This window comes from Pangasianodon hypophthalmus, chromosome 4 (assembly GCF_027358585.1).
Source record: "Pangasianodon hypophthalmus isolate fPanHyp1 chromosome 4, fPanHyp1.pri, whole genome shotgun sequence".
Lineage (NCBI taxonomy): Eukaryota > Metazoa > Chordata > Actinopteri > Siluriformes > Pangasiidae > Pangasianodon > Pangasianodon hypophthalmus.
Window position 1 is genome coordinate 23,885,339 of NC_069713.1, and position 27,400 is coordinate 23,912,738.

A 27,400-nucleotide genomic window follows, 5' to 3' on the forward strand; every position below is an offset into this window, starting at 1 on the left:
AATTTTGCCTCTGTACACCATCACAGTGGATTTGAAATGAAGCAATCAAGATGGATTGAAGTGTAGACTTTCAGCTTTAATTCAAGGGGTTTAACAAAAATATTGCATTAACCATTTAGGAATTAAAGCCTATTCTACACACTATTCTCCAGATATTTAGAGCTATAATCAGCATGAAAAAAAAAACATGCAACACTGATATGATATTACATAAAGGAATGTAATACATACTAAATAATTACACATTTTTATTAAAAATTATTGTACTAGTATATATGATTCCTGTGTGATTCCAGTAAATGTATTTCTCTAGAAGGCTCTACTTGAGGAATAAACAAGGGCAACAATAATAAACAAGGGGACAGAAATGCCCATGATTTGTTAATAATGTTCTGACAAATTGTGATATGAAAAAAAAAATTATTTAGACTGCCTTTATGTTTCTTGTAGAACATGTTTAAATAAAATAGATAGACTTCAAACTTTAGATGCTCCCAACAAAGGTAATAAATTCTGATTTGAAAGCAAACTGATCCATAAGATGGAACAGGATCTACAAAATCTTCTCTCCTTCGTAAGTGCATAGAGCATAAATAACCCACAGTAATATATGGAATTTTACGTATAATAATGATCTTTGTTCTTTTTTTTTTTTTCACTTTGTTTTGCGTTTTTTCTTTTACATTTACACCATTCACCAGATGTAAGTTGGCCCACAGTAATGCTGTACAAACTTTGGAGTGTCTTCCAGTCCTAAGTGATCAGAATCAGATTGCAGTGCAGTGATTTTGGTTATGGCTAACAGAAAAGGCTGGTTGTAGTTCACTGAATAAAGGCACAGAGGTTCTGCTTGTGTGGCTGTAAAGTGATGTTTTCTGAACTCCGGGCCTCACTACATCCTTTTACCTAAAAATAGAGAGATGAAAAAAAAAACCACTGATTAAAAAAAAAAACAAGAATGGTCATTGATAAATGCTGTATGTTCCTTATGGAGTTATTATTTTTTGTTTGTTAGTTTCTGCATGTTGTGCGATAAAAAGTATTATGAAAGTAATCAGACATGATGTAGCACCCCTCGGACAGTTTGATGCTTTAGCTGTTACCTTGCATTGGAGGTGCTGGCAGGCGGCGGCGGTGCTGGCGAGATGAATCTATGGTTTGTGGCTGCAATAAAAGTGATATATATTTCACTGGGTATGTGTGTGGGTGTGTGAACATGAGCAGTGTTACTGCTGCACAAATGTGTCAAATGCCACTGGCATGGTACTTTGTTTTGTTCTGACCTTGGCAAAACGTGTCTGTGGCGCTACATTTAGGCCAGCATTTTTTAGAGCTGCAATTCTTGCTGCAATATCTGACACCTGAAGAAAAAAAGTCCACTTAGTATAGCTTTAAGTTAAAATTTATCATGTTAATAATATCTTCCCTGCCCAGGACACCAGAACAAACGAAAAAGCTTACATGTGCATGCAGTGGTGTAGAGGCATACTGCTGAAATTGTGACACTGGTGTTGAAACTCAGGACTGAGCACAAGGCAGGAACACACCCTGGATGGGACGCTGGTCCACCACAGGGCAACATGCACACACATTCACATACATTCGCACTTGCATACACCCAGGGGCAATTTACCATGGTCAAACCACCTACCGGCATGTTCCATCTACCACCAGGTGTCCAGCCATAGGATTATAATGAGCTGCATGGCAAAGCATTTGTCTGTTTCTCCTGTTTGAGTGTTCCCACCTACTCAGTACAGCTTGTCATTAGTAATGCTGATTAATAATGGTTAGATAGGTTAGTGCTCACCCACACTAAACCATATCCACAGCTGCTACTGCTACCTACATACAGTGTGACATTAATCTACACCCAATAATCCATAATGACAAACTGAAAACATGTTTTTAGAAATTTTTTTGCAAACTTATCAAAAACTGAAATATCTCGTTCAGGCGTGTCCTGGTGTATCAGGTGCATCCTGTTTGTTTTGATTATCTTGAGATGTCCCTAGAACCCTGGAGTCCACCTGTGGCAAACTGAACTGATAGGACATGGTGTACATCTGTGTGTATACGGTCAAACAATTCACTGCACATGTCTAGTCCAAAGAACTATCCATCTACCTTCATGATCAAATTGTGTCTGTTGTGGCCTGTTCCCTTTCTAAGGAATTCTAAAGAATAGTAGCACAGTAGCACAGTGGACTCACATCATTGTGAAATTTAAGATATTTGGAACCACCAGGATGTTTTCCAGAGCTGGTCATCCAGCCAAAAGTTTAAGAAGACCTCCACAGATGTGGAAGTCACTCCTTAGAGACTCAGAACATGAAAAAAAAAAAGACTCTCTGGTCTGACGAGACAAATATTTGTCTTTTTTAGCTGAACTCAAAACGTTTTATTTTATGTGGCAAAAACCAGGGACTGCTAATTAACTGGCTAATACCACTGCTATGGTGAAGCATAATGGTGGCAGCTTCATGATAGTAGGGTACTTCTCAGTGGCATGGATGGGAAAATTGGTCAGAATTTAGGGAAAGATGAATGGAGCCAAATAGAGAGAGGTCTTTGAAAAAAAAAAAAACCCTGCTCCAGATTGCAAACGACCTTAGACTGGAGCGAAGGTTAACCTTTCAGCACAACAATAACCTGAACAAGTCAAAACTCCATAGAACATCTGAGGGGAGATGGAAGATGGAAGTTCACAGATGCTCCCCATCCAATCTGATATAGCTTAAGAGGATCTGCCAGGAAGAATGGGAAAAACTGCCCAATATACAGGTGTATAAAGCTTGCTGAAACCTACGCAAGAAAATTCAAAACTGTAATTGTTAAAAAAGGTGCTCCTGTAAAGTACTGAATCGAGGGTCTTAACATGTATCTAAATCAAAGATGTAATTTTTTAATTTTTAATACATTTGAAAAATGTCCAAAAACACATTTTTCACTTTTTCATTATGGATTATTGTGTAGATTAATGGCCAAAAAAGGCAATGTAATCTATATTAAATTAAGCTTTCAGGAATGTCTTCTATGTATAAAGGGTGGTTTTTTTAATCAAAGGCCTAGCAGCTAATAGAGATGTCATGTTTAACCTGGCAGATGCATTAAGTAGAAAAGGATAAATATATTTAAGCGTGTGATAATATTTTATGTGATAAAATTTTCTTTTCATTAGTGTAGAAATACTGGTTGTCATAACAACATCAACAACAACAAAATAATAATAATAATAATAATAATAATAATAATAATAATAACAGAATTGTAGTGAGTGCTGACTGTTTCACTAACTACTCAATAACAGGAACACCCTGTAGATTCCCTAGAACTGTTTACAAGTTGCATTATGTGTTTCAGCTACAGTGTTCCAGCAGAAGCCGTGTGGCGGAGCACAGTAATGAGGCATAACATACCTGAAGCTGTAATGAAAGCTTTTCGGAATGTCTGCTATGTATAAAGGGTGTGTTTTATTTTTTTTTTAATCAAAAGCCTAGCAGCTGGAAAGCTAATAGGAATGCCATGTTTAACTTGGCAGATGCATTAAGTAGAAAAGGGTAATTTAACTTAAGCCTGTGATAATATTTTCTTTTCATTAGTGTAGAAATACAGGTTCTCATAACAACAACAACAACAACCACATGCATTATGTGTTTCAGCTACAGTGTTCCAGCAGAAGCAGTGTGGAGGAGCGCAGTACTGAGGCACAACATACCTGGAGCTCAGACTGCTGTACTTGAGCAGCAGCTGAGGCCACCTGTTCCTCCAGCTGAGAGAGTTCTTCCTCTGTGGTTTCTCCGCTGATGCTGCGTGCACACTCCTCAAGATCTCCCAGCTCAGCCTCCAGCCCAAATATGGCACTAGCAGCTACATATACCTGATATAGATAATCATAAATTCTGTGCATGCTCTGAGGTCTGCCACAGAAATCGATACATGTAAAAAAAAAAAATGTTATAATATATGGAAGGTTGCAAGCCACTTATAGAGACTACATTAGCTAGAGGCTGATAGGTGACAGTTTGCAAGCTTGGTTCCTACATTTTCCTCTAGTCTGCTGAGCTGTTCGTCTAGTCTCTTGCTCTGAGTGGGAGGAAGGGCAGATCGATCCCAGGACTCTGACTGGCTGAGACCCATGGCACCCTGGATAAGATCTTCAGTGGCATTGAGAACCTTCAGCACCTCAGTGGTGATACTGCGTAGTGACGCAGCCGAATACTTCTACAAGTATATGCATGCACAAAAAAAAGTCAAATTAAAAGTGGACCAGTGGAGCCCACAAGCTTATTTAGCATAATTAAGCAAAGAAAGGAAAGAAGGTAAAATTTAAAAAGAAGCTGAGATATGAGGATAGCAATCCAGATGAAGCCCTTTGCTGCTTCTAACATTATGTATATAATATTTTTCAGTGAATGGAAATCTGTAATAAAATGCATTCCATTACAACCTAGAGGAATCACCTGCTGTAGCAGAGTGAAGACAAACTGCAGGTCTTTTTCTAAGTGCACATCCTAACAGTCCCAGCCAGAAGCACAGAAAGAAGGAAAGTGAGAAAAGACAGTACAGTAACAAGCAGATTTTCAGTGAATAAACAGTAGACAAGCAAGCCACTGCAAAACATCTAACACATATCTTACTTTGTAGATTTCCTCTGGGGAAAGAAACTCTTCCTGACCAGAAGGAGTGAAGTCCAGAACATCCTTGAGTGTGTGGTCATTACACTGTTCTGCTTCTGCTACAAAACTATGCTCTTCTGTTTTCTCAACCAAGTTACCTCTGCTCTCATTTTCCATATCACTCTCTCGTGTATGTTCATCCCTGTTCATTCTCTCATTATGGAATCCTATTTCATTATCTGGTGTCATCTGATTTTGTTCTTTTTGTTTTCTCATTATTTCCTCCTTTTCCTTACTCAATTCTTCAGTGAAATCTGATATGCTGTATCTTGTATTGCTGATATGTGCCTCTGTTTCCTCTTCCATAATATTTAAACCCTTAACCACATTCTCAATCATCTTCTTATATTCCGAGTCCCCTTCTTCACCAAAATCAAGAATATCCTGACTGTATGTTAGTCTCTCTTTCTCCTCGTTCATTCTTTTTTCACTTCCTGTATTGTCTAGACTGTCTTTTTTACTTTCAGCTGCATATTCAGTGTCTTTTGTCGCCTTCCTGCACTCTTGACTTTCAACTTTTTCACTTTTTTCACAGCTCTCTACAGGTGTCTCTCTTTGTTTGTCTATCTCCAAAAGACTTCGGACCTCTGGTTCTATATGTGCCTCATTCTTTACACTTTGTTGTTTTTTCACAGGCTCAGGCTCAGTATCCTCTCCTCCTCTACTTTCTGATCTGTCTTTCTTTCCCTGTTCAACATTCTGATCTACATGGATTCTCTCACTCATATAATTTGCTTTGTCCTCAGTACTTTTAATCTGACCATCAGAGTCAGTGTTATTAGCGCTCTCAAAGACCTCAAACTTACAATCAAAGCAGCACTCTTTCTGTGGCATTCTGGCAGTTCTCTCCATTTCAAATGCACTTTGTTTCTCTACTGTCTCTTGTAAAATTTCATTGTGCATATTATCAATCATATTTGTGCTCAGGTTTTCTGAATTCCTTAATTTTTTGTTCTCTATCTCATTGTCTTTATCCTCTTTCATCTCTGAGTCTTCCTGGTCTACATCCACCTCCATATCACACAAGGCTTCTCTACTCTCTCTTCCCCTTTCTTCTTTCTTCCCTCTCTCTCTCTTTTCATTTCTCTCATCTACAGGCTCTTCTTCTCCATCAAGCCCATTCCTGGTTAAGGGGAGCTGTGTTCCATTGACTTGATTGGCCAGTTCTCTCAGTTTGGATGTCAGCTGTTGATCTGAAGTACTACTCAGAAAATGATGCTCAGTGTTGGGGTCTTCTACATCAGATGTAAAAGCAACAGGGGTCATGGCCCCAGATTTCAAAATGTCTGGGGTCACAGAGTGTGGCGTGTCTGCATTCATAGTCTCGTCACTCGGAAACTCTGAGACACTCTGCCTCTTGCTCTGACATTTCAACAGATAATTCAGCAGCATCCTGCCATAGTCCTGCTGCAGAAAATACAATACAAAATATTACTTATAATTATTATAAGTCTAAATTATTATAAAGCAATATATATATATATATATATATATATATATATATATATATATATATATATATATATATATATATATACACCAATCAGCCATAGCATTAAAACCACTGACAGGTGAAGTGAATAACATTGATTATCCTGTTACAGTGCTACCTCTCAAGGGGTACAATATAGCAGGAAAAATGGGCAGGTGTAAGGATCTGAGCGACTTTGACAAGGGACAAATTGTGATGGCTAGAGGACTGGGTCAGGGCATCTCCAAAACGGTAGGTCTTATGTGGTGCTCCCTGTATGCAGTGGTTAGCGGCCCAAGGAAGGACAACCGGTGAACTGGTGACAGGATCATGGGTCAAGACTCACTGATGCATGTGGGGAGCAAAGACTAGCCCATCTGGTCCGATCCCACAGAAGAGCTACTGTAGCACAAATTGATGAAAAATTTAACGCTGACTATGATAGAGAGGTTTCAGAACACACAGTGCATCGCAGCTTGCTGCATATGGGGCTGCTTAGCCGCAGACCAGTCAGAGTGGCCATGCTGACCCCTGTCCACCGCCAGAAGTGCCTACAATGGGCATGTAATCATCAGAACTGGACCATGGAGCAATGGAAGAAGGTGGCCTGGTCTGATGAATCATGTTTTCTTTTACATCATGTGGACGGCCGGGTGCATGCGCGTTGCTTACCTGGGGAAGAGATGGCACCAGGATGCACTATGGGAAGAAGGCAAGCTGGCGGAGGCAGTGAGATGCTCTGGGCAATGTTCTGCTGGGAAACCTTGGGTCCTGGCATTCATGTAGATGTTACTTTGACACGTAACACCTACCTAAACATTGTTGCAGACCAAAGTACACCCCTTCATGGCAACAGTATTCTCTAATGGCAGTGGTCTCTTTCAGCAGGATAATTCGCCCTGCCACACTGCAAAAATTGTACAGGAACGGTTTGAGGAACATGACAAAGACTTCAAGGAGTTGACTTGGCTTCCAAATTCCCCAGATCTCAATCCGATCGAGCATCTGTGGGACGTGCTGGACAAACAAATCCAATCAATGGAGGCCCCACCTCGCAACTTATTGGAGTTGAAGGATCTGCTGCTAATGTCTTGGTGCCAGATACCACAGCACACCTTCAGAGGTCTTGTGGAGTCCATGCCTCGATGAATCAGAGCTGTTTTGAAGGCACAAGGGGGACCTACACAATATTAGGCAGGTGGTTTTAATGTTATGGCTGATCGGTGTATATTGAGATCACATGACAATTTAATTGCACAGAGGTTTGTCAACTAACTATGTGATTTCCAGTGGTAAGGGAATTCACAATAATGGGGTGAATACTTATGCAATCAAACATTTATTTAAATTTAATTTATTTAAATAAATTTAACGACATTTAAATATCTCAAAGGTTTTCCTTACAGGTTCAGATAAAGATAGCCTTTCCCCACCGCATACTCTCAAGCTTTTCCCCTCTGTAGCCTCATGCTTATTTCTTTTCCTCCTTCGTGTCCTCTTGACCCTGTTGTCCTCTAAGCCATCCTCGCTACTTTCTCCACCATCAGGGTTTGCACTAATACCCATGGCACTACAGCATTGGCAAGACAGGTGCCTGTCCTCTAGAGACACCTTCCTCTTCAGGAGAGGAAGTGATGATTTATGGATTTGGGGCACACGGTTGTTCTGGTCACTGTCAGTTTGAGGTTGGTCATCAGTATTTTTTGTGGGTAATTTTATAGCTGGCTGTGAGCTGGCGGCATGATGGTCATTTAACAGGTTACTGGAGGACAGTGTGCCGTGAATCTCCAGCTGGGCAGCATCCCAGGCTCCATCAGAGTCTGACTCAGTGTCAGAGACCATTCCATCATAGGCTGAGATCACACCAGATTCCTTCTCCAGGGCGCTGAACATCAGGTTCTCACGCTTGGTCGGCAGGCTCAGCCGAGACAGTTGAGTACTCTGCAGGGCGAACCAGTTTCCATCTGGACTCTGTAGCACTGAGGATGCACCTTTAGTCACACACACAGACAAAGACACAACAACAAATGCATACACATTTCACATATGTGCAAAACATAGATCAACACAGAGACAAAACCCTTTGGGTATAGGAAAGAGACATCATCAGATTTTTATTTAAAAACATTACAGGGACGTTAAGAAGATTAAATAAATAATAATTTTTAAAAAATGCATATTTATTTCTGTTTTTAAATTTGCTATTGCATTATAGGTATGATGTGTACACATTATAGGTATGATGTGTACACAAAACACTTACAGGAGTTTTCCATCCAGTCCATATTCAGGTTCCAGCTAGCAACAGCAGGGACTTCATCCATCTTCAGCCCCTGTGTGCAGAGCATAGAACTTTGCTCAGCTTTGTCATGCTGGGTCAGTATTTCATCAGTGAGACGTGAGAAGGCTGATTGTGACTTCTGGGAAGAGAAGAAAAGAGAGGCCATTTAGGAAAAATGACACAGGCAGCAAAACAGCAAGTCACAATGACACTTTACTGTCCTCCCTAATTCATTTGGCTCTGTGGGTATATGACAAAGCAGAGACCTGAGAGGCCAGGCTACCCTGGTGTCTATCAGTGGCAGAAAAAGGAGAACTCACATTACTGTTCTGATCTGGTGGTGACTCCAAATTACACTCTGTATGCATCTCGGATAGATCTCTCTTCTTGCAGATAATCTGAGGTAAATGACAAGATTTTCAGCTTTGCTTCCAAACAAAAAGTGGTGAATCCATAAAGACATGCAAAACATGCTGAGCCACATGGAACAGGCAAAAGTGGTCTTGGATAACACTGAAACTGTTAATGCTTTACAGCAGATACAGAACTAAAGTTTTCCTTGTAGTTGTTCACTCTTGTTACTCACTGTCTGCACAATCATGGTGGTGAGCTCTTCTATCAGCTCTCCTCTGTTGTCTCGTAGATAACAAGCCTCTTTCAGTTTCTCCTTCAGAAAGAAAACTTCATTAAATAAACTTCAGTACTCTCATACTTTCTATTAATGTCATAATTTCCAGTAACGTCATACTGTTCATAGTTTCCCAAAATCTGCAGCTGTTCAAAAGCTGCAGATGGCTGCTGCTCTGATCTTATGACAAATCTACATTCTCATCATAGACAGAAAGCATGATATGTGCTTTAATGTAATCTCTGTAAAAATTTTCTTTTGGTCAAGAAACTATTGCTTGATATGTCTTTGTCTTTTCAAGTCCAACCCTTATGCTACTACCAGACCACTACATGCAGTTTCATGGCTCACTCTGAACTCTCTCTCTAACAGTCAAGATGTTCTTACACAATGATGCTTCTGGAAAACTGGCTCCAATCTTATAAGAAAAAATTGTTTTTTTTTTCCTCTTCAAATGAAACAAGATTTTAAAAATGTGTGGGCTAAATCAGCTTTCTGGCTTATATGTCAAAAAATGGAAAGAATTAAAATTTCCTAGATGTAAAGTTAAAGGCTTACAGTAATGTATATATGCAACATCAGTGGTGCCAAATAAGTACCTGATTGCCTGTTTGTTTCTCTGCCTTGGTAATAGCCTCATCTATGGCCTCTTTTGCCACACGCAATGCCACACTGATGCTCTCTGCCATGCTCCGCTCTGCAGTGAAATAGTACACAGAACACAAATCCTATTGTGTTATAACATTTTGTAAACTAGATAATGCTGTAGTCTCAAAACTGCATGCTAATGTGTATGTAAAATAATATATATACTATGTATACTATATACATACCTTCAGTATGCTGGTAGAATGTAGAGTCGCTCTCATAAACACTGTCATCAGTGCTTTCAGCGTATGTACTTCCTTCTGTTAAAAACAAAACCATCAAAACCACTATTATTAACATCACACTAGTATGTCACATACTATACACTCTTGTGTACAGGTGTTACAGGTTTTCCATTAACAAATGTATTACTGTTACTTGGTTTGACTCTGGTTTTATGGCTACACCTACAGTACTATTCCTAAATCTTTCATAACCTCGTGAAATCTTTTTGTCGTTTAGTGTTTCAGGTATTGCTTTCTTATCAATAGTAAACATTGCAGAACAATAAAGCCTGCATTCCTAAACAGTATTTTACATTCAAGATAAACATTATAATAAATTTAGAACAGAAGAAACAGCACACATAAAATGAATCTGCTGGAGGATATATCTGAAAGATATTCAGAATGAACATGAAGATGAAAAAACACATCTACTCTAAAATCAGCAATATCCCTGTGCCTGTTTTGTCCTGTTGTTATTTACTTTACTCTGAACCAGGTGTAATATTACATAGGAAAGATAAGCCCAGAAGTAGTGTTACTGCCGCACTGATAACGGCACCATGGCATCTTCAATTATCCCAGCTGTCAAACCGAATTTTATATTAGATGACCACAGGCAGAGCAACCATACAAAAATGCTTTCGCCAAAGAAGAAAGAGATTTGTCTTTTGGCCATTTTGACAGCTTTATATCAGCTGTGAGTGGTCAGCAGCACCACTGCAGTCACAAGCACACTATGTTTATTTAATTGGGCTAATAAATTTTATTTGATCATATAAAGCACCAATGCATATTTATAAAGAATGCACAGAAATGATTCCTCTGCCATTCTCCTACATGATGCCTGTGAGTCATGTGCAGTGTAGATTAAGACACACTGAATTAAGAAGTCTGGGTTACACTATAAATTAAACTTGTGGCTCCATTTCCTAGAAGGATTTACATTTTATTGTTTAGTACTTGATTGAACTAATGTCAATTGTGTTTGATATAATTTACTAAATATTTATTTATTTATTTTAGCCATGCATTTATTTTTATTGTGATCTATCAGTAATGCTTGAGTACTACTTTTGATCCCTTTTTACACATCTTCTACACAACACTCAATACTGAAAGCATACTTCACTTGCATGCCACACACTAAATGATTTTACTTTTCTCCCACTAGCTAATGTCATCTAGAGTGTTTCTGTTAGATGAGCACAGTGACAGATCAATTCCGCCATGCCTTTGAATTATGGTGATGGCACAGGACAATAATATTAACTGTAGTTAAATAAACTTACTTTTGTCTAGACTCAGACATGATCAAAATTTCATGTGTCTCATAGGACTACTTGCACGTATTTTGCCATCAAAGTGAATATATTTCACTCCTTTTCTTTTCTGCAACTAAAATTTCACCACTAGTCATAACTAACAATTGGTGATCTGGGGATTGTTTAGATAGTTCTCTCTAGTACATATTAATGGTTTAATGTTAATACTAAGTGAGACAGACTAAGGGCTGCTCAGAACAATTTGACAGCTTTTTTTTGATGGATACCACATATTGACAGCGCCATATATGGGCCCAAAGGTCTTAAAAAAAAAACAACCCCCAAGCTATTGAAGTTCAAACAGCCTCTAATGCCAGTACCCACTGATTTGAAAGGCCTGCCCTTTACAATCCCACATGTTCCTACAGAAATAAGCCCACACAAGCATTAGGTTAATATAGCAAAAGTAAACCTTCTCTGGGAAAATACACTGAGCCGAATTTTGTTGCTTTCATTTTGTTGCCTTGTATTCAGGGAGTATATCAATTCATATTTAGAAAAGACCTTTCCTCCGGGACATACATTTCTATACAAGCATTTATGGTGTCTGCAAATTGTCCTTTTCCCATTCCAAGACTACATCTTCCTATAAAAATATACCCACATACTAAAACATGATTGATGTGAAGGGCAGTGAGAATCACCTTCTTGAGCTTGTACACATGCATGGCGAGACCTTCCAACAATTTGCATGCCCCATTGACAGCCTTTAATCTAGCTGTGACAGCCACCCTCAAGGTGGAATTGCATAGTGACATGCAACCTGCAGCACCAAATGCGCTCTTTTGCACAATCATAACGGAATTAACTATGCCACATGGCAAGGAGTATATGGAGAGCTTTAAAGGAGGTTTTCGATGAACAAGCTCTAATCTCAGATGTGCATTGCCTGGATGCTGAATCCAGATCCACTGATGGCATTCTACTTACAATATTGCATCATGTATGGCATGCACTGGTAATATTTTAGCCATTCTACTGCTAATGAAACAAACAAGACAATGTGCAGAAGTTAGTCCCTCTATGAGGGAGCTGATTGACACCTTGCTCCTGCCTCTACACCAACCTGGTTTACACACGATGCTAATTGTGATTAGTACAGTCCACTACATGTGTAAATCAACCCTGTACAGGTTTTAGAATCACTAAACAGACCAGACACGAGGCACCTCTAGGTCATCTCAGCCAGGTCCACAAGGATGTCATCAGCCTCACACAAGCCCTAGAGTCATGTCTTCAGGCTTGCAAGCAATTGCCTCAGCACCCCTAGCCTCCCAAGGTACAAACTCCAGTTCCACCATCCATATCTGACACAAGAAGTTCATTCCCTCTTGGACAGAGACAGGATTGAGAAGGTCATCCCACACAGGTCAGAACAATATTTCCTTGCTAAAAAGGGGGTCTTAAAAGCCCCCGGTTCTATATGCACATCTCCACTAGACACTTTAAACTCTAAAACAGTGGCATCCAACACAGGGGGATTCTTCTCATTCAGGGAAAATGAGAAATAACTAGTTATTTCAATTGTAACAAATAAGAACAAATAACAAATAATAAATAGCTACTAATTCTGTGAAGCAGCCAAAAAAAAAAGTTTTGACCAAAACTGAGTTTTTCTGCCAATAACATATTTTAACATCCCTACTTAAATATACTTTACCAAACATGGACATGGAAATGTTTCTATACAGGCTACTTTCTACCCTTGCTATTGTTATTGCAGAATAAATACAGTCAGAATTGGTTTTCCATAAGTAGATTAAGTAGATTGTGCAATGAGTAATAAAGTACAAAAGTGTACTTGGTATCATTTCAAATTCAATTTCCAAATAAAATTTAAATGTGAACAAATTCACCTGGGTGATTCTATTATATTCATAGTCATGGTTTATTTTGTTGTGCCTAATGCTCAGTAGTGTTGATCCAAGAAGGAAAAGAACTGGCAAATCTATTAAAAAAAAAACTACATTGTGACCTTTCCCCTAGACACAAGGGTAATTCTGTGAAATCTCTTAAAATAAATCCAGATAAGATGGTGGACACAAACACACAGATTGTACACATTGCCTTGCATAAGTATTCATCTCCCTTGAACTTGCCCACATTTTGTAGTGTTATAACTGATACAGACATAATTGAGTTTATATATCATGAATCTACACAAAATATCCAATAATACTGAAGTGGTGGGGAAAAAATCAATATAGTTTACAGTATAGTTTAATAACTTACAATTATTTAAAAATATAAATGTTTGATTGCATAAGTATTCACCCCCATTACTGTGAATTCCCTTACCACTGGAAATCACATAGTTAGTTGACAAACCTCTGTGCAATTAAATTGTCATGTGATCTCAATATACACCGATCAGCCATAACATTAAAACCACCCGCCTAATATTGTGTAGGTCCCCCTTGTGCTGTCAAACCAGTTCTGACCCATCGAGGCATGGACTCCACAAGACCTCTGAAGGTGTGCTGTGGTATCTGGCACCAAGACATTAGCAGCAGATCCTTAAAGTCCTATAAGTTGCGAGGTGGGGCCTCCATTGATTGGATTTGTTTGTCCAGCACGTCCCACAGATGATCGATCAGATTGAGATCTGGGGAATTTGGAGTCCAAGTCAACTCCTAGAACTCTTTGTCATGTTCCTCAAACCATTCCTGTACAATTTTTGCAGTGTGGCAGGGCGAATTATCCTGCTGAAAGAGACCACTGCCATTAGAGAATACTGTTGCCATGAAGGGGTGAACTTTGGTCTGCAACAATGTTTAGGTAGGTGGTACGTTTCAAAGTAACATCTACATGAATGCCAGGACCCAATGTTTCCCAGCAGAACATTGCCCAGAGCATCTCACTGCCTCCGCCAGCTTGCCTTCTTCCCATAGTGCATCCTGGTGCCATCTCTTCCACAGGTAAGCAACGCACACGCACCTGGCGCTTTCGGCGGTGGACAGAGGTCAGCATGGGCATTCTGACCAATCTGCAGATATGCAGCCCCATATGCAGCAAGCTGCGATGCACTGTGTGTTCTGACGCCTTTCTATCATAGCCAGCATTAACTTTTTCAGCAATTTGTGCTGCAGTAGCTCTTCTGTGGGATCGGACCAGACTGGCTAGTCTTTGCTCTACATGCACATCAATGAGCCTTTGGCGTCCATGACCCTGTTGCCAGGTCACCGGTTGTACTTCCTTGGACCACTTTTGGTAGGCATTGGTAGGCATTAACCACTGCATGCCGGGAACACCCCACAAGACCTGCTGTTTTGGAGATGCTCTGACCCAGTCGTCTAGCCCTCACAATTTGGCCCCTGTCAAAGTTGCTCAGATCCTTATGCTTGCCCATTTTTCCTGCTTCCAACACATCAACTTTGAGGACTGTTCACTTGCATGTGTCATTGTAACAAAATAATCAATGTTATTCACTTCACTTGTCAGTGCTTTTAATGTTATGGCTGAAAACAACATTAGGGTGCCTAAGAAACACCCCTAAGCTTGTTAGAGAACACCTAATCAAATGGCATCACAAAGAACAAGGACCACTAAAGTCTGGGACAACGTTTTAGAATAGTATCACAATTTTATTAAAGTTTATTATTTAATATTATTATGTTGAGATTAAAAGAAAAGTATCTCAACAATCCCTGGTTTTCTCCAGACGTAGCAGTTAGGGTTCAACTCAAAAGTTAAATTTTTCTCTCATTGTTTCATGTTTCATTTGCACCAGAGAATATTTTTCCTTATGCTCTCAGAGTCCATTGAGTGCCTGACATATGCCTTTTACTCAGGAGTGACTTCCATCTAGCCACGCTACCATAAAGGCCTCAATGTTCTGAGATGGTTGTCCTTCCAGCAGGTTTTTCCATCTCTGCAGAGGACTTCTGAAGCTCTGTTAGAGGAGCCATTGGGTTCTGACTCACCTCCCTTAACAAGGCCCTTCTAGTCCAGTTACTGAGTCTGGCCAGACAGCCATCTCTAGAAAGGGAGCTTCTTCCCTTCTTCTATTTCACAATATGATGGAGCCCACTTTGCTCCTACCAACTTCAGTGGAATAGCCCAAAATATATTAATGACACATCTAAATAATTGCGAGGTAGATTATATGAATATCTATCTTTTCTAAAAAAAAAAAAAAAAAAAGAAAAGAAAAGAAAAGAAACAAGACCACTATACAACATAAAGAAAAGCATAAATAGTAAATAACTAACGTTCAACACCTGTAAATTCGGCCTGGCTCCCCTGGTCTCCAACGTGCCTCCTGTAGAGCATTTTCAGCACTTTGGCACTGCCAAACCTCTTAAACCGTCTCCTCACATTACTGTAGAACCACTCTAGAGACTGTGTCTTTAGCAGTCTGCAAACACACACACACATATCAGTACATGATTTAAAGGAACACTAAGTAAAATTACTCAACTGTATGAAGCAATGCATATTGCGTTTTTTTGCTGATATCTGAGGACTCTGTGCTGCTGTCCATCTATGATTATTATTATGCAAATTTTATGTAACCTCTTGAACCAGAAGGAACCATTCTCTCTAAAACAAATTTATATCCATGTAATCACACAGCACACACATATGTCTGCAAGCACTACACAGGCAAATTAAATGAGGTGAAGTTGTTCAAATTCAGGTTTCTGCGGATAAATAGGACACACAGAGATCTGTTATCCCAGTTCTATCAAGAAAGAGTAACAGTATTCTGTTGGCATTTTGTATTTTTCCATTCAATGATAGAGCCGCAGTAAACATGTTCCACAACTACAGCTCTATATTTCATTGCATCATGTGATATATTTCATGCCAAGAAATATTTAAAAATATGTAGCCAAAACATTCTCTTTTAGAGACAGACAGAGCTCTTTCTGACCCTGATTGTAGTGCTAAAAATTTGGTGTGCGATTAAATTGGCTCATGAACGCACGTATATATCTGAGGACAGGCGAGATGTGAAAAGTGAATGGCATGATAACTGTACAATCCAAGAACACAGTTTTCAGGAGAGCATTTTATCTGCTAACAAGCTTCCTTTTCCAGGAATTAAGCTATAAAATTAAAAACAATCATCCATAAGCACAATTTTATTTGATTGAATATTATATTGATATTTGAGTCCATAATAAGTCTGACAATAATTCATCATAAGCATGGTCCTAGATAAACATATAAACATATAAGATAAGTTCTAATCCTACATTTCTAATACATATATCATCAGAAAATTCTGGTCACTATTGATATGCACAGTTATTTTTATTTGTGTATAGAAACAAGAAGCTCCAAACCTCCATTACATTTCTCAGTAATGAATTTCAGTTACTCACAATGCAAACAACCATGAATCCCATAAGAAAGAAAATGTAAAAGGTCTACTAAAATGTGCACCTTTTTTAAACAGTAAACATTTTTTGCAGGACATGCGTTTCAAATTTTTGCATGAGCGAGTTTTGCTGGCTATCATGTCCTGGAAGCTGCAATGTGACAATGTGAAACATTAAAATTACACTAAAACTGACACAGAACAGCATTCCCTATTACAAAAATATCAATCTAATCTGTATTTTATGTGTATATGGCTTGAGTCATGCTGTAATATTTTTATGTAAAAGTTGAAAAGTCATAAAAAATAATTCTGTCAAGGTATAGAATTATAATTTGTACAAACCTCTCTACAGAGCCATGCAGTGCAATTTTGTTAATGGTAGGGGAAAAGTGGTATCTAATGAACTCTAAATGCAACATGAATAGAGGAATAATGCTACTACAAAGGGAGCATGTAAAATTATACATTAGATTCACTGCACATGTGGAATTTTAAAACATTCTTACAAGTCTATGGAAAAGAATCACAGAACCTCTACCAAGAGCAGCATCTTTGGGCTTGAGGGAGCTGATTCCTCAGTCATGGCTCTAGCATCAATAGCACTCTTGATCCCTTGATCAGTCTGTAAGTGCAGTAAAAGCACTTACCTGCTTTTCTCACAGGCGGAGCACAGCCAGCTTTTATCAGTTTCAGAATACGAGCAGCAGCGCTTGCAGACGTTGTAGCGACAGTCCAAGCAGCGACGGCGTTTCTTCAGAAAGAAGGTGAAGGATGAGCAACAGCGGATGCAGCAACGTTCATTAAAGCCACGCTGGCGTGACAGCAGAACACAACGACTCTCCTCCTGATCCAGCTCCTGTTTCAACTCACTGTAAGGGAGAAAGGGGAAGAGCGTGTGTGTGTGTGTGTGTGTGTGTGTGTGTGTGTGTGTGAGAAATAATAAATACAGTGTTGTACACAAAGATACACAGGGAGAGATTTTGTTCTGGTTGACTGATCCACAAACAATACATCTAACTGCATTAGTGCAGTCAGTCGTCTACCAAACAGAATAGTAATGCTATCCTCTTAAGAGTACACTAATTTATCTTCTAAACTCACACTCAGAGTGTTGTTTATGCACTGTGTGGTTGGCACACGCAAGAAAACGTGCCCTGTACCAGCAGGTGCAGGGCCACGGGAAACACTGCTCACACACTCTCGCCAAAGAACTCACCCCAGGTGAGGTGAAATGAAAGAACACTAAAGCTTATATTACTATGAGCAACCAGGCAATATGCAAGGATAACATAATCTTCCTACATATGTATGGCCAAATAAAGAAGTAACATAACATGGCTATAGAAATTCCATGACAACGGATAGAATAACACTGACAAAATCTAAAGATGCTGGATATTCAAACAAGACATACTAGAAACTTGCTGTAATTGAATACCACTTTGGTGAAAAAAAAAGGTGAAAGTAGAATGCATTTAATCAGTAAAAAAAATGTCTGAAAACAGTTGAGTCTCAAGTCTAGATTTGAAACTGCTACTGAAAAGCTACTATTACCAACAGATTTTTTTCCATTGATCTAAGAGGTCAAGCAGGTGTGTACTGCTGAAACATATCTGACAGATAATTTGGTCCTGTTCCATTTAGTGATTTATAAACAAGCAACAGGGCTTTAAAGTCAATTCTGTGACTAACTGAAAGCCAGTGTAAGGACTTAAGTATTGGAGTAATGTGGTCCGTTCTTTTCGTTTTTGTAAGAACTCTAGCAGCTGCATTTTGTACAGCCTGAAGCTCTTTGATCGTCTTTTCGGTAAGGCCTATGAAAAGACCCTTGCAGTAGTCAACCCTGCTAAAGATAAAGGCATGTACCTATACAAGATGTACCTATACCTAGACAAGGACTGCACCTATTCGGTTTTTTACAGAGGAGTAGTATAGACACTCATCTACTGAGCTGTCTTTTTTCTGTTGATATTACTATCAATCTGTACAAATGGGCCACATTCAAAACAATTTCTCCCTGACTCTCCTCAGAAAACAGTGCTCTCCCATGCTCCATGGGCTCCCTCTCCTGAGGCGGAACATGAGAGCTATGGGGATTTGACCTTGGGCTGGGGAAGATGAAGTAGGTTGTCTGTATGAATTAAGAGCTGGATATACTGGGACAGGGTAAGCAGCTCCTCATGGCCTGCTAGCTAGGACAGTGGTGGTTCAATGGTTAAGGCTCTGGGTTACTGATCAGATGGTCAGGGAATCAAGCCCCAGCACTGCTAAGCTGCCACCATTTGGCCCTTGAGCAAGACACTTAACACCATCTGCTCCAGGGGTGCTTTATCATGGCTGACCCTGTGCTCTGGCCCCAGCCTCCTAATAAGCTGGGATATGTGAAGAAAAGAATTTCATTGTGCTGTAATGTATATGTGACAAATAAAGGCTTCTTCTTTTCTCAGTTTGGAGCACCCAAACAGTAAGCAGTTTTCAAGGTGGGCTCTTTTCATCTGCTCTCAGCAACTGGTGTGAGATAAGCGATGGCACACAATCATGGCATTAAGTGTGGGATTAAACTGAGAATTGGAGCCACAGAAAGCTTGGGAAATCTCCTCAGTGGCAGAGAAGATGCCCTGTAGGTGCATGGCATAAGCCCCAAAGTTTATTCACAATGGCACTTTGGCTTTTATGCTATCTAACAAAAATGTAAAGTAGCTACTGACACAAGAAGCTGAGAAGAACCACAGTATCTATTATAATTGGATATATATGAAAAGTTTAAGTAGACTATGTGTTAAAAAGTCACTGGGATGATTTGAAGAGTTTTCAAATGAAACTAACCTAAATGAAAATGTTTTTGCTTTGAACCCCAAGTAGGTCAAACTCTTTTCTTACAGGAATGTATCACATATTCAGTCTCATTGACAGCCTTGGTTACAGTGACAAATTAGCAAATACATAATACTGTAGGTCTAAATTCCTATTTTGCCATACTCTAATACTTCTACTAATTCATCCGTTGTTATAACTAATATATAATCCGTGACTACTCCCTTCTAATTTGCATTACCATACACTATTCAAATGACTGGTTTCTCATTCTGTCTTTTCTTTCTTTTTAAACGTTTTATTATGCATGTTAAAGCCCTATCTGGTTCTTTGTTTTAGATTATCAGTATATGTTACTGCTTCAGTATCAGACATGAAACTAGGCTGTAGATCGAAAGCATCCATAATAGACTACTGGAAGCATGCCTGATACACCAAGCTTCTCCATCTGTGCAGCAAAACAAGACACACGCACACAAGCCAGAGAGTAAACAAACAGGACAACATTTTCTTGTTCTATGGTTTCTAGACCATAATAGCATTAGCAGATTCGTTACTGACATTGCCTAACTGCTTGGGACAAACACTTTTTCACCAGAAGTGTCACACACATCTAGTCTTGTCTCATCAGACTGGCTACTCATAATTTTCTATTGCAGCTTGCATCTCACTCATCTCAGTTAGTAATTCTGTCATGCCATGCAACAGAGAAGAGGAAGGGGAACCCAACAGAGAAGACAGTGCTTGAAAAAATAAAAATAAAACACTAAAAGTAAAATAAAAAACATTAACGAAATGGGTCAAATATAAGTGACCTCTACATGCCTATATGCCTACAGAATAACAGAGCGAGTAAATAAGTATTCTGACACTTTTGCTTTTGTTATTTAATATACTTCTAGTCAATATATCCACTTCAAATTTACAGACTTAATGTCTGTTGACTTTGTGCTTGTAAATCTGAAAAAAAAAAGTATGTGTTCACAAGCATCTTTTTAAACAAAGATATGTTTAAAAAACAAAACTGATAGGGAAAAAGTATTCTGACACTACATTATTAAATGTTAATTTAATAATAAACATCCTTGTCAGTACAAGGTTCAATAATATGCAGATGGAACCACAACTAATGAGCCACCTATCCAGGACAGGTGTGCCACTCAAGAATTTACAGTGCGTTTTCTAATGGCAAGAAAGTTAAGAGAGAAGCCAGCAGTCACCTGAAAAGAGTTGCAGGATGACCAGAAAGCAGTGGGAACAACAGTTACTCAGAGAAAATAAGCAATGAACTGCACCACAATCATCTCCATTCCTACATCCCACGCTAAACTCCTCTGCTTAAAATAAAGCGCAGAGATGCTCACCTAAAAGCATTTGGAAAATTTCAGAAATCTTTTGGAGCAGTATACTTTAGTCAGACGAAATAAAAATAGAACTCTTTGGCCATAATTCAGCTTGTCATGTTTTGGAGAAAAAAGGGATGCGTGTAAGATTCCAAGAACACCACACCCACAAAGAAGTACAGAGGTGGAAGCATCATGATATGGTGCTGCTTCTCTGCAAGCAGTAGTGGGGCATTACATATCAATCCCATTTAAAATTTATGGAAGATTTTGCGAGTCCATCAGAGGGACCCTCATAACCTTGGGGAAGTTAAGACAATTTGCCAAGAGCAATTGGCCAAAATTGAAAAACAATTCTACTAAAAACTAATTACTTAGATCTCTTAAAGCTGTAACTGATATCAACAGCTTTGCAACAAAGTACTAATGTTGGTAATTTGAGGTGTCCGGATACTTTTTTCCTATCAATTCCGTTGACATTATGTGTGTGTGTCAGATATTTCCCCCTCGCTCCTCATGCTGAGTGCAAAAATGCACTCAGCGCACTTAAGCAACTGGCATTGCGACAGCACGTGCTTCCGGGTTATGTCTTTGTTTATGTTGCCACGTGTGTTTTTGTTTTAATTCATGTCCTGTCGCCACCCATGACTTCTCATTGGTTGTCTCACTAATGTGTCTTGATCATTCCCACCTGGTTCCGTTTACCCTTTGGATTAGTTTGTATATTTATACTCCCCAAGCGTCTTTGTTCTTCGGACAGTATTGTTCAGTGTTTCACCGCCTGATCATTACCAAGCCATTTTTGTTAAGCATGTATCGCTCTGTTTTTTTTTGTTTCTTGCCTGTTTCTTGTTTCTCATGTTTGGTTTGCTTAGTTTGCTCTGTTTGTACATCGCCTGACCCTCGCCTGTTTTTGACTCGGCCTCTGCCACACGTTTTTGGATTTGTCTGCCTGCCCTTTAATAAAAGCTTTAACTGCAATTGCATCCCACTCACCCTGCATTACGTGACAGTGTGTAAATTTGTAGTGGTTGTTAGCACTGGAAGTACAGTCTCCTCCGAAAGTATTGGAATGGCAAGGCCAATTCTTTTGTTTTTGCTATACACTGAAGACACTTGGGTTTGAGATCAAAAGATGAATATCAGACAACAGATCAGAATTTCCTGATATTTATATCTAGATGTGTTAAACAACTTAGAACATGGCACTGTTTGTTTGACCCCACCCATTTTTCAAGTGATCACAAATATTGGAACATGTGACTGGCAGGTCAGCCAAGGAAAACAACAGCAGTTGATGACACAAACATTGTGAGAGCTGTGAAGAAAAACCCAAAAACAACAGTCAGTGACATCACCAACAACCTCCATGGGGCAGGGGTGAAGGTATCACAGTCCACTGACCGAAGAAGAGAGCAGAAATACAGAGGCCATACCACCAGATGCAAAGCACTCATCAGCAATAAGAATTGGAAAGACAGATTGTAATCCACAAAGAAATACAGTGATGAGCCACAAACATTCTGGAAGCAAGATTAACCTCTACCAAAGTGATGGAAAGGCCAAAGTGTGGAGAAAGAAAGGATCTGCTCATGATCTCATGGTTTGGTTTGGTCGCCGGCTTGATGCAGTTATTGCAAGCAGGAGATATCAAACCAAATATTAAGTGTTATTTGTTATAATTTACTTTAACACTATATGTTCCTATACTTTTTCTCAGCTAAAAATTCTAAGATATTCTAAAATGTTTAACACATCTAGATGTAAATATCAGCAAATGAATGCACTTTGCATAGTATGTTTAACAGTTTGGGTTATTTATAAGAAGTAGTGTGATTGCAAACGGTTGAGTGTCATCAGGTGACTGTGAAAGAGGATAGGGCCCTGACTGAAGGTCTGAGGCTGAGGATCATGGGAGTTGAAGACGCAAACATTGGGGTAACAAATAAATAATACAATTTTGTCTTCAACTGGCGGTAATGGACTTCTGCAAATTTAATACTTGCTTTTCAAATGTACTAATTTGCACACTCAATCGCCATTCCATGACTGATGTTCAGGCTTAGTAAGACACATCGCGCTAAATTAATCAATTTATTTTTAAATTAATCAGCTTTTAATTTTATAATTTTTTTGAAGATCTGCTTGATTATAGGAGAGTGATTAGACATGCATTTAACAATGATCAGTATCCCATCCTGCACACTGACACATTCACTCAGACCACAATGCAGTTAAATAGAATTAATAGGCCTTAGTTTTATTTTCATACTTGGAATAGTTTTCTCAGTGTCTATCTTTGTTTGTTGTTGTTTTTGTAACAAGCTAATGTGGCAGTGAGGTCATATTATCTGTAAGACATCCAGGATGTATTTTGTCATATAAAAATATAAGAATTTCTTTCTAATTTATGTTTTACCTCTTTATATTGCCCTATATTTTGTTAAAGCATTGCATTTTGTTAAAGCATGTACAGTGCACTAAAAAAGATCCCTATGTGAATTTATTATTGATTCACCTGTTTAAAAGGTGATGGAATTATTCATTCATCCGTCATAAGTAACGGCTTTATCCTGGTCAAAGTTTCAATGGATCTAGAGCCTATCATGGTACCACCGGGGGCAAGGTGGGAGAATTCACACCACATGGGATGCCAGTCCATCACAGTGCATCATGCACACACACCACAACCAATCAGTGGGATCAAACTGGAGAACCCATAGGAAACCCACACGAACACAGGCAGAGCGTGTGAAACTCCACACAGACAGTTACCCAAGCTCAAGATTGATCTGGGAACCCTGGAGCTGTGACGTTGCAATGCTAACCACTGCGCCATTGTGCCACACAAACAGAATTATGCTTGCATAATCTTTTTCTCCATTATTGTGTAAAATGTCCCTCAGTTTGGAAAATAAGAGATTTTAAAGATACAATTTGGAAATAATTTGTGTTGTTAAATAATTATAACTGGCCGGTTACACCATGGTTCATCGTTCACAGAAAGCACAATGTTTGATGTAAAGTGATAATATACAAAGATGCATCAATATTTGGCAATTAGTAAGTTAACAGGTCAAGCATTGAAAAACACTTAGTCATCTTCCAGAGGGATACTGACTGTGCCTCTGTGCTCAGGATGTTTTGGAAAAAGTTGCCATTCCAAGGGCTGGGGCCTAATTTACAATCCCAACAGGAAGATCACAGATTTTCTACAGTGATTTAATAGCTCTGAAGTCAACATACCCTTATACAATGTGAATACGCATGAGCAAACAACTAGGAGCGCTGTTAATATGTTTTGAAAATGAAATCACTCTGAAAATACTAAAAGTGGTTTACAGAATTTCCAAGCTATTGTGTGCACCACATACTGGGACAGTCTGCTTCATCTGCTATTACTAAGGAAGCAAGAAACAATTAATCTATCAATACCGGCCTCATTAGGAAGCCAGTCAGATCATGAATAAATGTGTACATCAATGTGCAGCAGTTCCCAGTGGTATACATTAATCAAAACATTTAGAAGTGGCCCAGCTCCTCTGTGATTAAAATGTGGCCTTATACATCCTTCACTGAGACAAATCAATACAGACTTCCATTTTAAATTATTATGCGGCCACTCCAATCAGTTTATAAATTAAGTCAGCCTCATTAACCACACACTAACAAAAAGTGTACAGAAACACTGACATTGTGAAAGAAAAATGTTCATTTCTTTTGCCTAAATACTTGGAGAACTAATCTCATCCTGGGAACAAAAACAGATTAGTGTTGACAAGACGTTTGATTATTGTACAAAATAAAACACTGGTGCCAGACTCACTAATCACAGTGGGGGAATTCCATTAATCAGATGGGGGTAAAAAGCTGATTTGTGGAGTGTGTATGCTTCAGAATGTTCGGTATATGGACTGCTAATAAACAAAAATGAAAAAAGGAGGCAGTTGAATTAACAGGCCCTAGTTTTATTTTCATACATGGAATGGTTTTCCCAGTGTCTATCTTTCTTTGTTGTTGTTTTTATAGCAAGCTAATGTGGCAGTGAGGTCATATTATCTGTAAGACATCCAGGATGTATTTTGTCATGTAAAAATTTAAAAACTTCTTTCTAATTTATGTTTTACCTCTTTATATTGCCCTGTATTTTGTTAACGCATGTACAATGCACTAAAAAAAGATCCCTATGTTTATTTATTATTGATTTACCTGTTTAAAAGGTGATGGAATTATTAATTCATCCATTCATTCATCATGAGTAACAGCTTTATCCTGGTCAAAGTTGCAGTGGATCTAGAGCCTAGTAACACTGGGGGCAAGGTGGGAGAACTCACACCACATGGGATGCCAGTCCATCACAGTGCACCATGCACACACACATTCACACAAGTATTTAGACCTGGGGCAATTTACCACAACCAATCAGTGGGATCGAACTAGAAAACAAATAGGAAACCCACACGAACACAGGCAGAGCGTGTGAAACTCCACACAGACAGTAACCCAAGTAACAGACAGTAACTTTTTCTGCATTACTGTGTAAAATGTCCCTCATTTTGGAAAATAAGAGATTTTAAAGATACAATCTTTAAGAAGCAGTGCCAAAGAACAACACTTTGTGTTGTTAAATAATTATAACTGACCGGTCACATCATGGTTCATCGCTCACAGAAAGCACAAACTTTGATGTTCGGAGGGTTTACTGAAAATATTACTTAAGTGAAAGTATAGATAACCTAAAAATCTTACTCAATTAAAAGTGGATATACGTTATATGGCCAAAAGTTTGTGGACACCTGACCATCACACTCATACATGCTTGCTGAGCATCCCATTCCAGACTTAGTCCCACTTTGCTGTTATAATAACCTCCACTCTCCTAAGGCTTTCCACTAGATTTTGGAGCGTGGCTTTGGGAATTTGTGCTCATTCAGCCACAAGAGCATTAGTGAGGTCAGGCACTAATGTAAGGCAAGAAGGCCTGGGGCGCAATGCTACCCCTTGTGTCACCACACCGCCAAGAAAAAAAGTTTTAAATTAACTTTTAAATTTACTTTTTAAAAAAGTAAAAAGTAAACAGTTTTAAATGATGAAATTCAGTATGTACACAAATATAAAAAAAAAAAAGTAAAAGGTTTTGTTAAGTAATGTCATGTTTTCATGTGAAAACTATCTTTTATCACTTATCTAAAACTGTTATAAGCAACTACAATAAGCAATTTTGCCTGAAAACATAATTCAACCTCTGTTCTTGCTGGTCATATGCATGAGTAATGCTACATATTCTGCTAATGAATTAATCATAAGTACAACAGCCTGTAAATAACCAATATTTACCATTAGGTGGATTGACTTGCTTCCTAGCCAATTATTTAGCTACTGGAATGCTAGTCTAACCTGGCACTAGCAAAGAAAACTAATAAAATATAGCCATTTGCCAGGTACGCAGTTTTCCTCCCGGAGTTAGTTTAAAAGTTTGCGAGTGAGAAAAGGGGATGATGGAATGGATAAATAATGTTCCATATGATGAGGGAAAAGCATTTTGCAAATACTTAAACACATATTATAAACACACAATAATAATAATAATAATAATAATAATAATAATAATAATAATAAGGCATACAAAGTGCATGACAGAAAGTACAAAAGTGATTGGACACTTCAGATTTTGGATTCGTGGGTTTTAAGCAGATGTTGGGCTGGGTTTTCTGCTGTACTTGGCAACCCTGATGTTAGGATCCAGCGCTTAGGTGCCAGCACTTTGTAACAGTCCGTAAGTTTTCTGTCACGTTTCTGGTTTCTTGGTAAGATAACCATCTGCAATTTTTGTCCTATTAAATTTCAAGAGAGATTAAAGGCTGGTGAGGTAACAACTATTTGTAGCTTAACTGTTTCTTCCTTACATAACCTTATGTAACCTTATTCAGGTTGCTGCTTGTATATCCAGTCCTATCTATCAACAAGTTTAGAGTAAATGCAACAGCCAGAACATGAAAATCTGGTAACACTTTATTTCGATAGTCTGCTTTAGACATTCCAGAAACCATCTTTAGACTGTCATGAACCAGCCTATCAACAGATTCTCAATAACATGCCATAAGTTATACCACTAAAGGCCACATTACCTGTAATTGAAATTATGAAAGAATGAGAGACAAGACCATGGTCTATAGATCATCTACTACACATCCACAGCCATATATTGGACTATCAGATGAAGTGATAAAGATGGAAGGTTCCACAGATTACCTACTAAACATGAACAACCATAAATGTTTTACAAGAATTTGTTGATAGTTGACAGTCTATAGATTGTTAGTTGACTGGCCCTCCAATTTATCCCTTCATCTTAGTTTTCCAGTCTCAGATGCAGAATCTCCCTGTCCAGCCACCCTTGTGTCAATGTCCATCATCGATCCTTTCACTGTGTCATTCTATGCCACTAATCTGGTCTCAGTCTCCGCTGCTGATCCCTTCCAGGCTTAATCTCAGTCCCTGCTCATGTCTCAGCCTACATTCTTTATCCTGTTGCAATCTGAGCTCTTTCTCCTGACCCTGGCACAAACCCAGGCCCTAATCACATACAGTAAGGTACTAGTTTCTATTACAAGTATACAAGTATACAATTACCTGTAGCCCATAAACTGTCCATTAA

The 27,400-nt window shown here is 38.8% G+C and overlaps 1 protein-coding gene across 4 annotated transcripts in view; it reads right to left on the reverse strand.

Annotated features, from left to right (window-relative positions):
• Positions 1-55: 55 nt before the first annotated feature.
• myripa (myosin VIIA and Rab interacting protein a) overlaps positions 56-27,400 on the reverse strand; it is a 33,368-nt gene continuing 6,023 nt past the window's right edge. Inside the window, exons 3-17 of one of the 4 annotated variants that reach the window (XM_026936334.3) lie at positions 17,233-17,454; positions 15,477-15,613; positions 9,893-9,967; positions 9,659-9,756; positions 9,018-9,098; positions 8,752-8,829; positions 8,414-8,570; positions 7,555-8,141; positions 4,641-6,086; positions 4,464-4,514; positions 4,045-4,224; positions 3,719-3,880; positions 1,284-1,361; positions 1,104-1,164; positions 56-906 (exon numbers count right to left, since the gene is read on the reverse strand). In XM_026936334.3, the coding sequence (XP_026792135.3) occupies positions 893-906; positions 1,104-1,164; positions 1,284-1,361; positions 3,719-3,880; positions 4,045-4,224; positions 4,464-4,514; positions 4,641-6,086; positions 7,555-8,141; positions 8,414-8,570; positions 8,752-8,829; positions 9,018-9,098; positions 9,659-9,756; positions 9,893-9,967; positions 15,477-15,613; positions 17,233-17,454 (3,427 nt within the window). In that variant the 3' untranslated portion in view covers positions 56-892. Of the gene's footprint in view, positions 907-1,103; positions 1,165-1,283; positions 1,362-3,718; positions 3,881-4,044; positions 4,225-4,463; positions 4,515-4,640; positions 6,087-7,554; positions 8,142-8,413; positions 8,571-8,751; positions 8,830-9,017; positions 9,099-9,658; positions 9,757-9,892; positions 9,968-15,467; positions 15,614-17,232; positions 17,455-27,400 lie in introns of all 4 variants that reach the window. The other 3 variants (XM_026936333.3, XM_026936335.3, XM_026936336.3) reach the window with 3 other exon arrangements.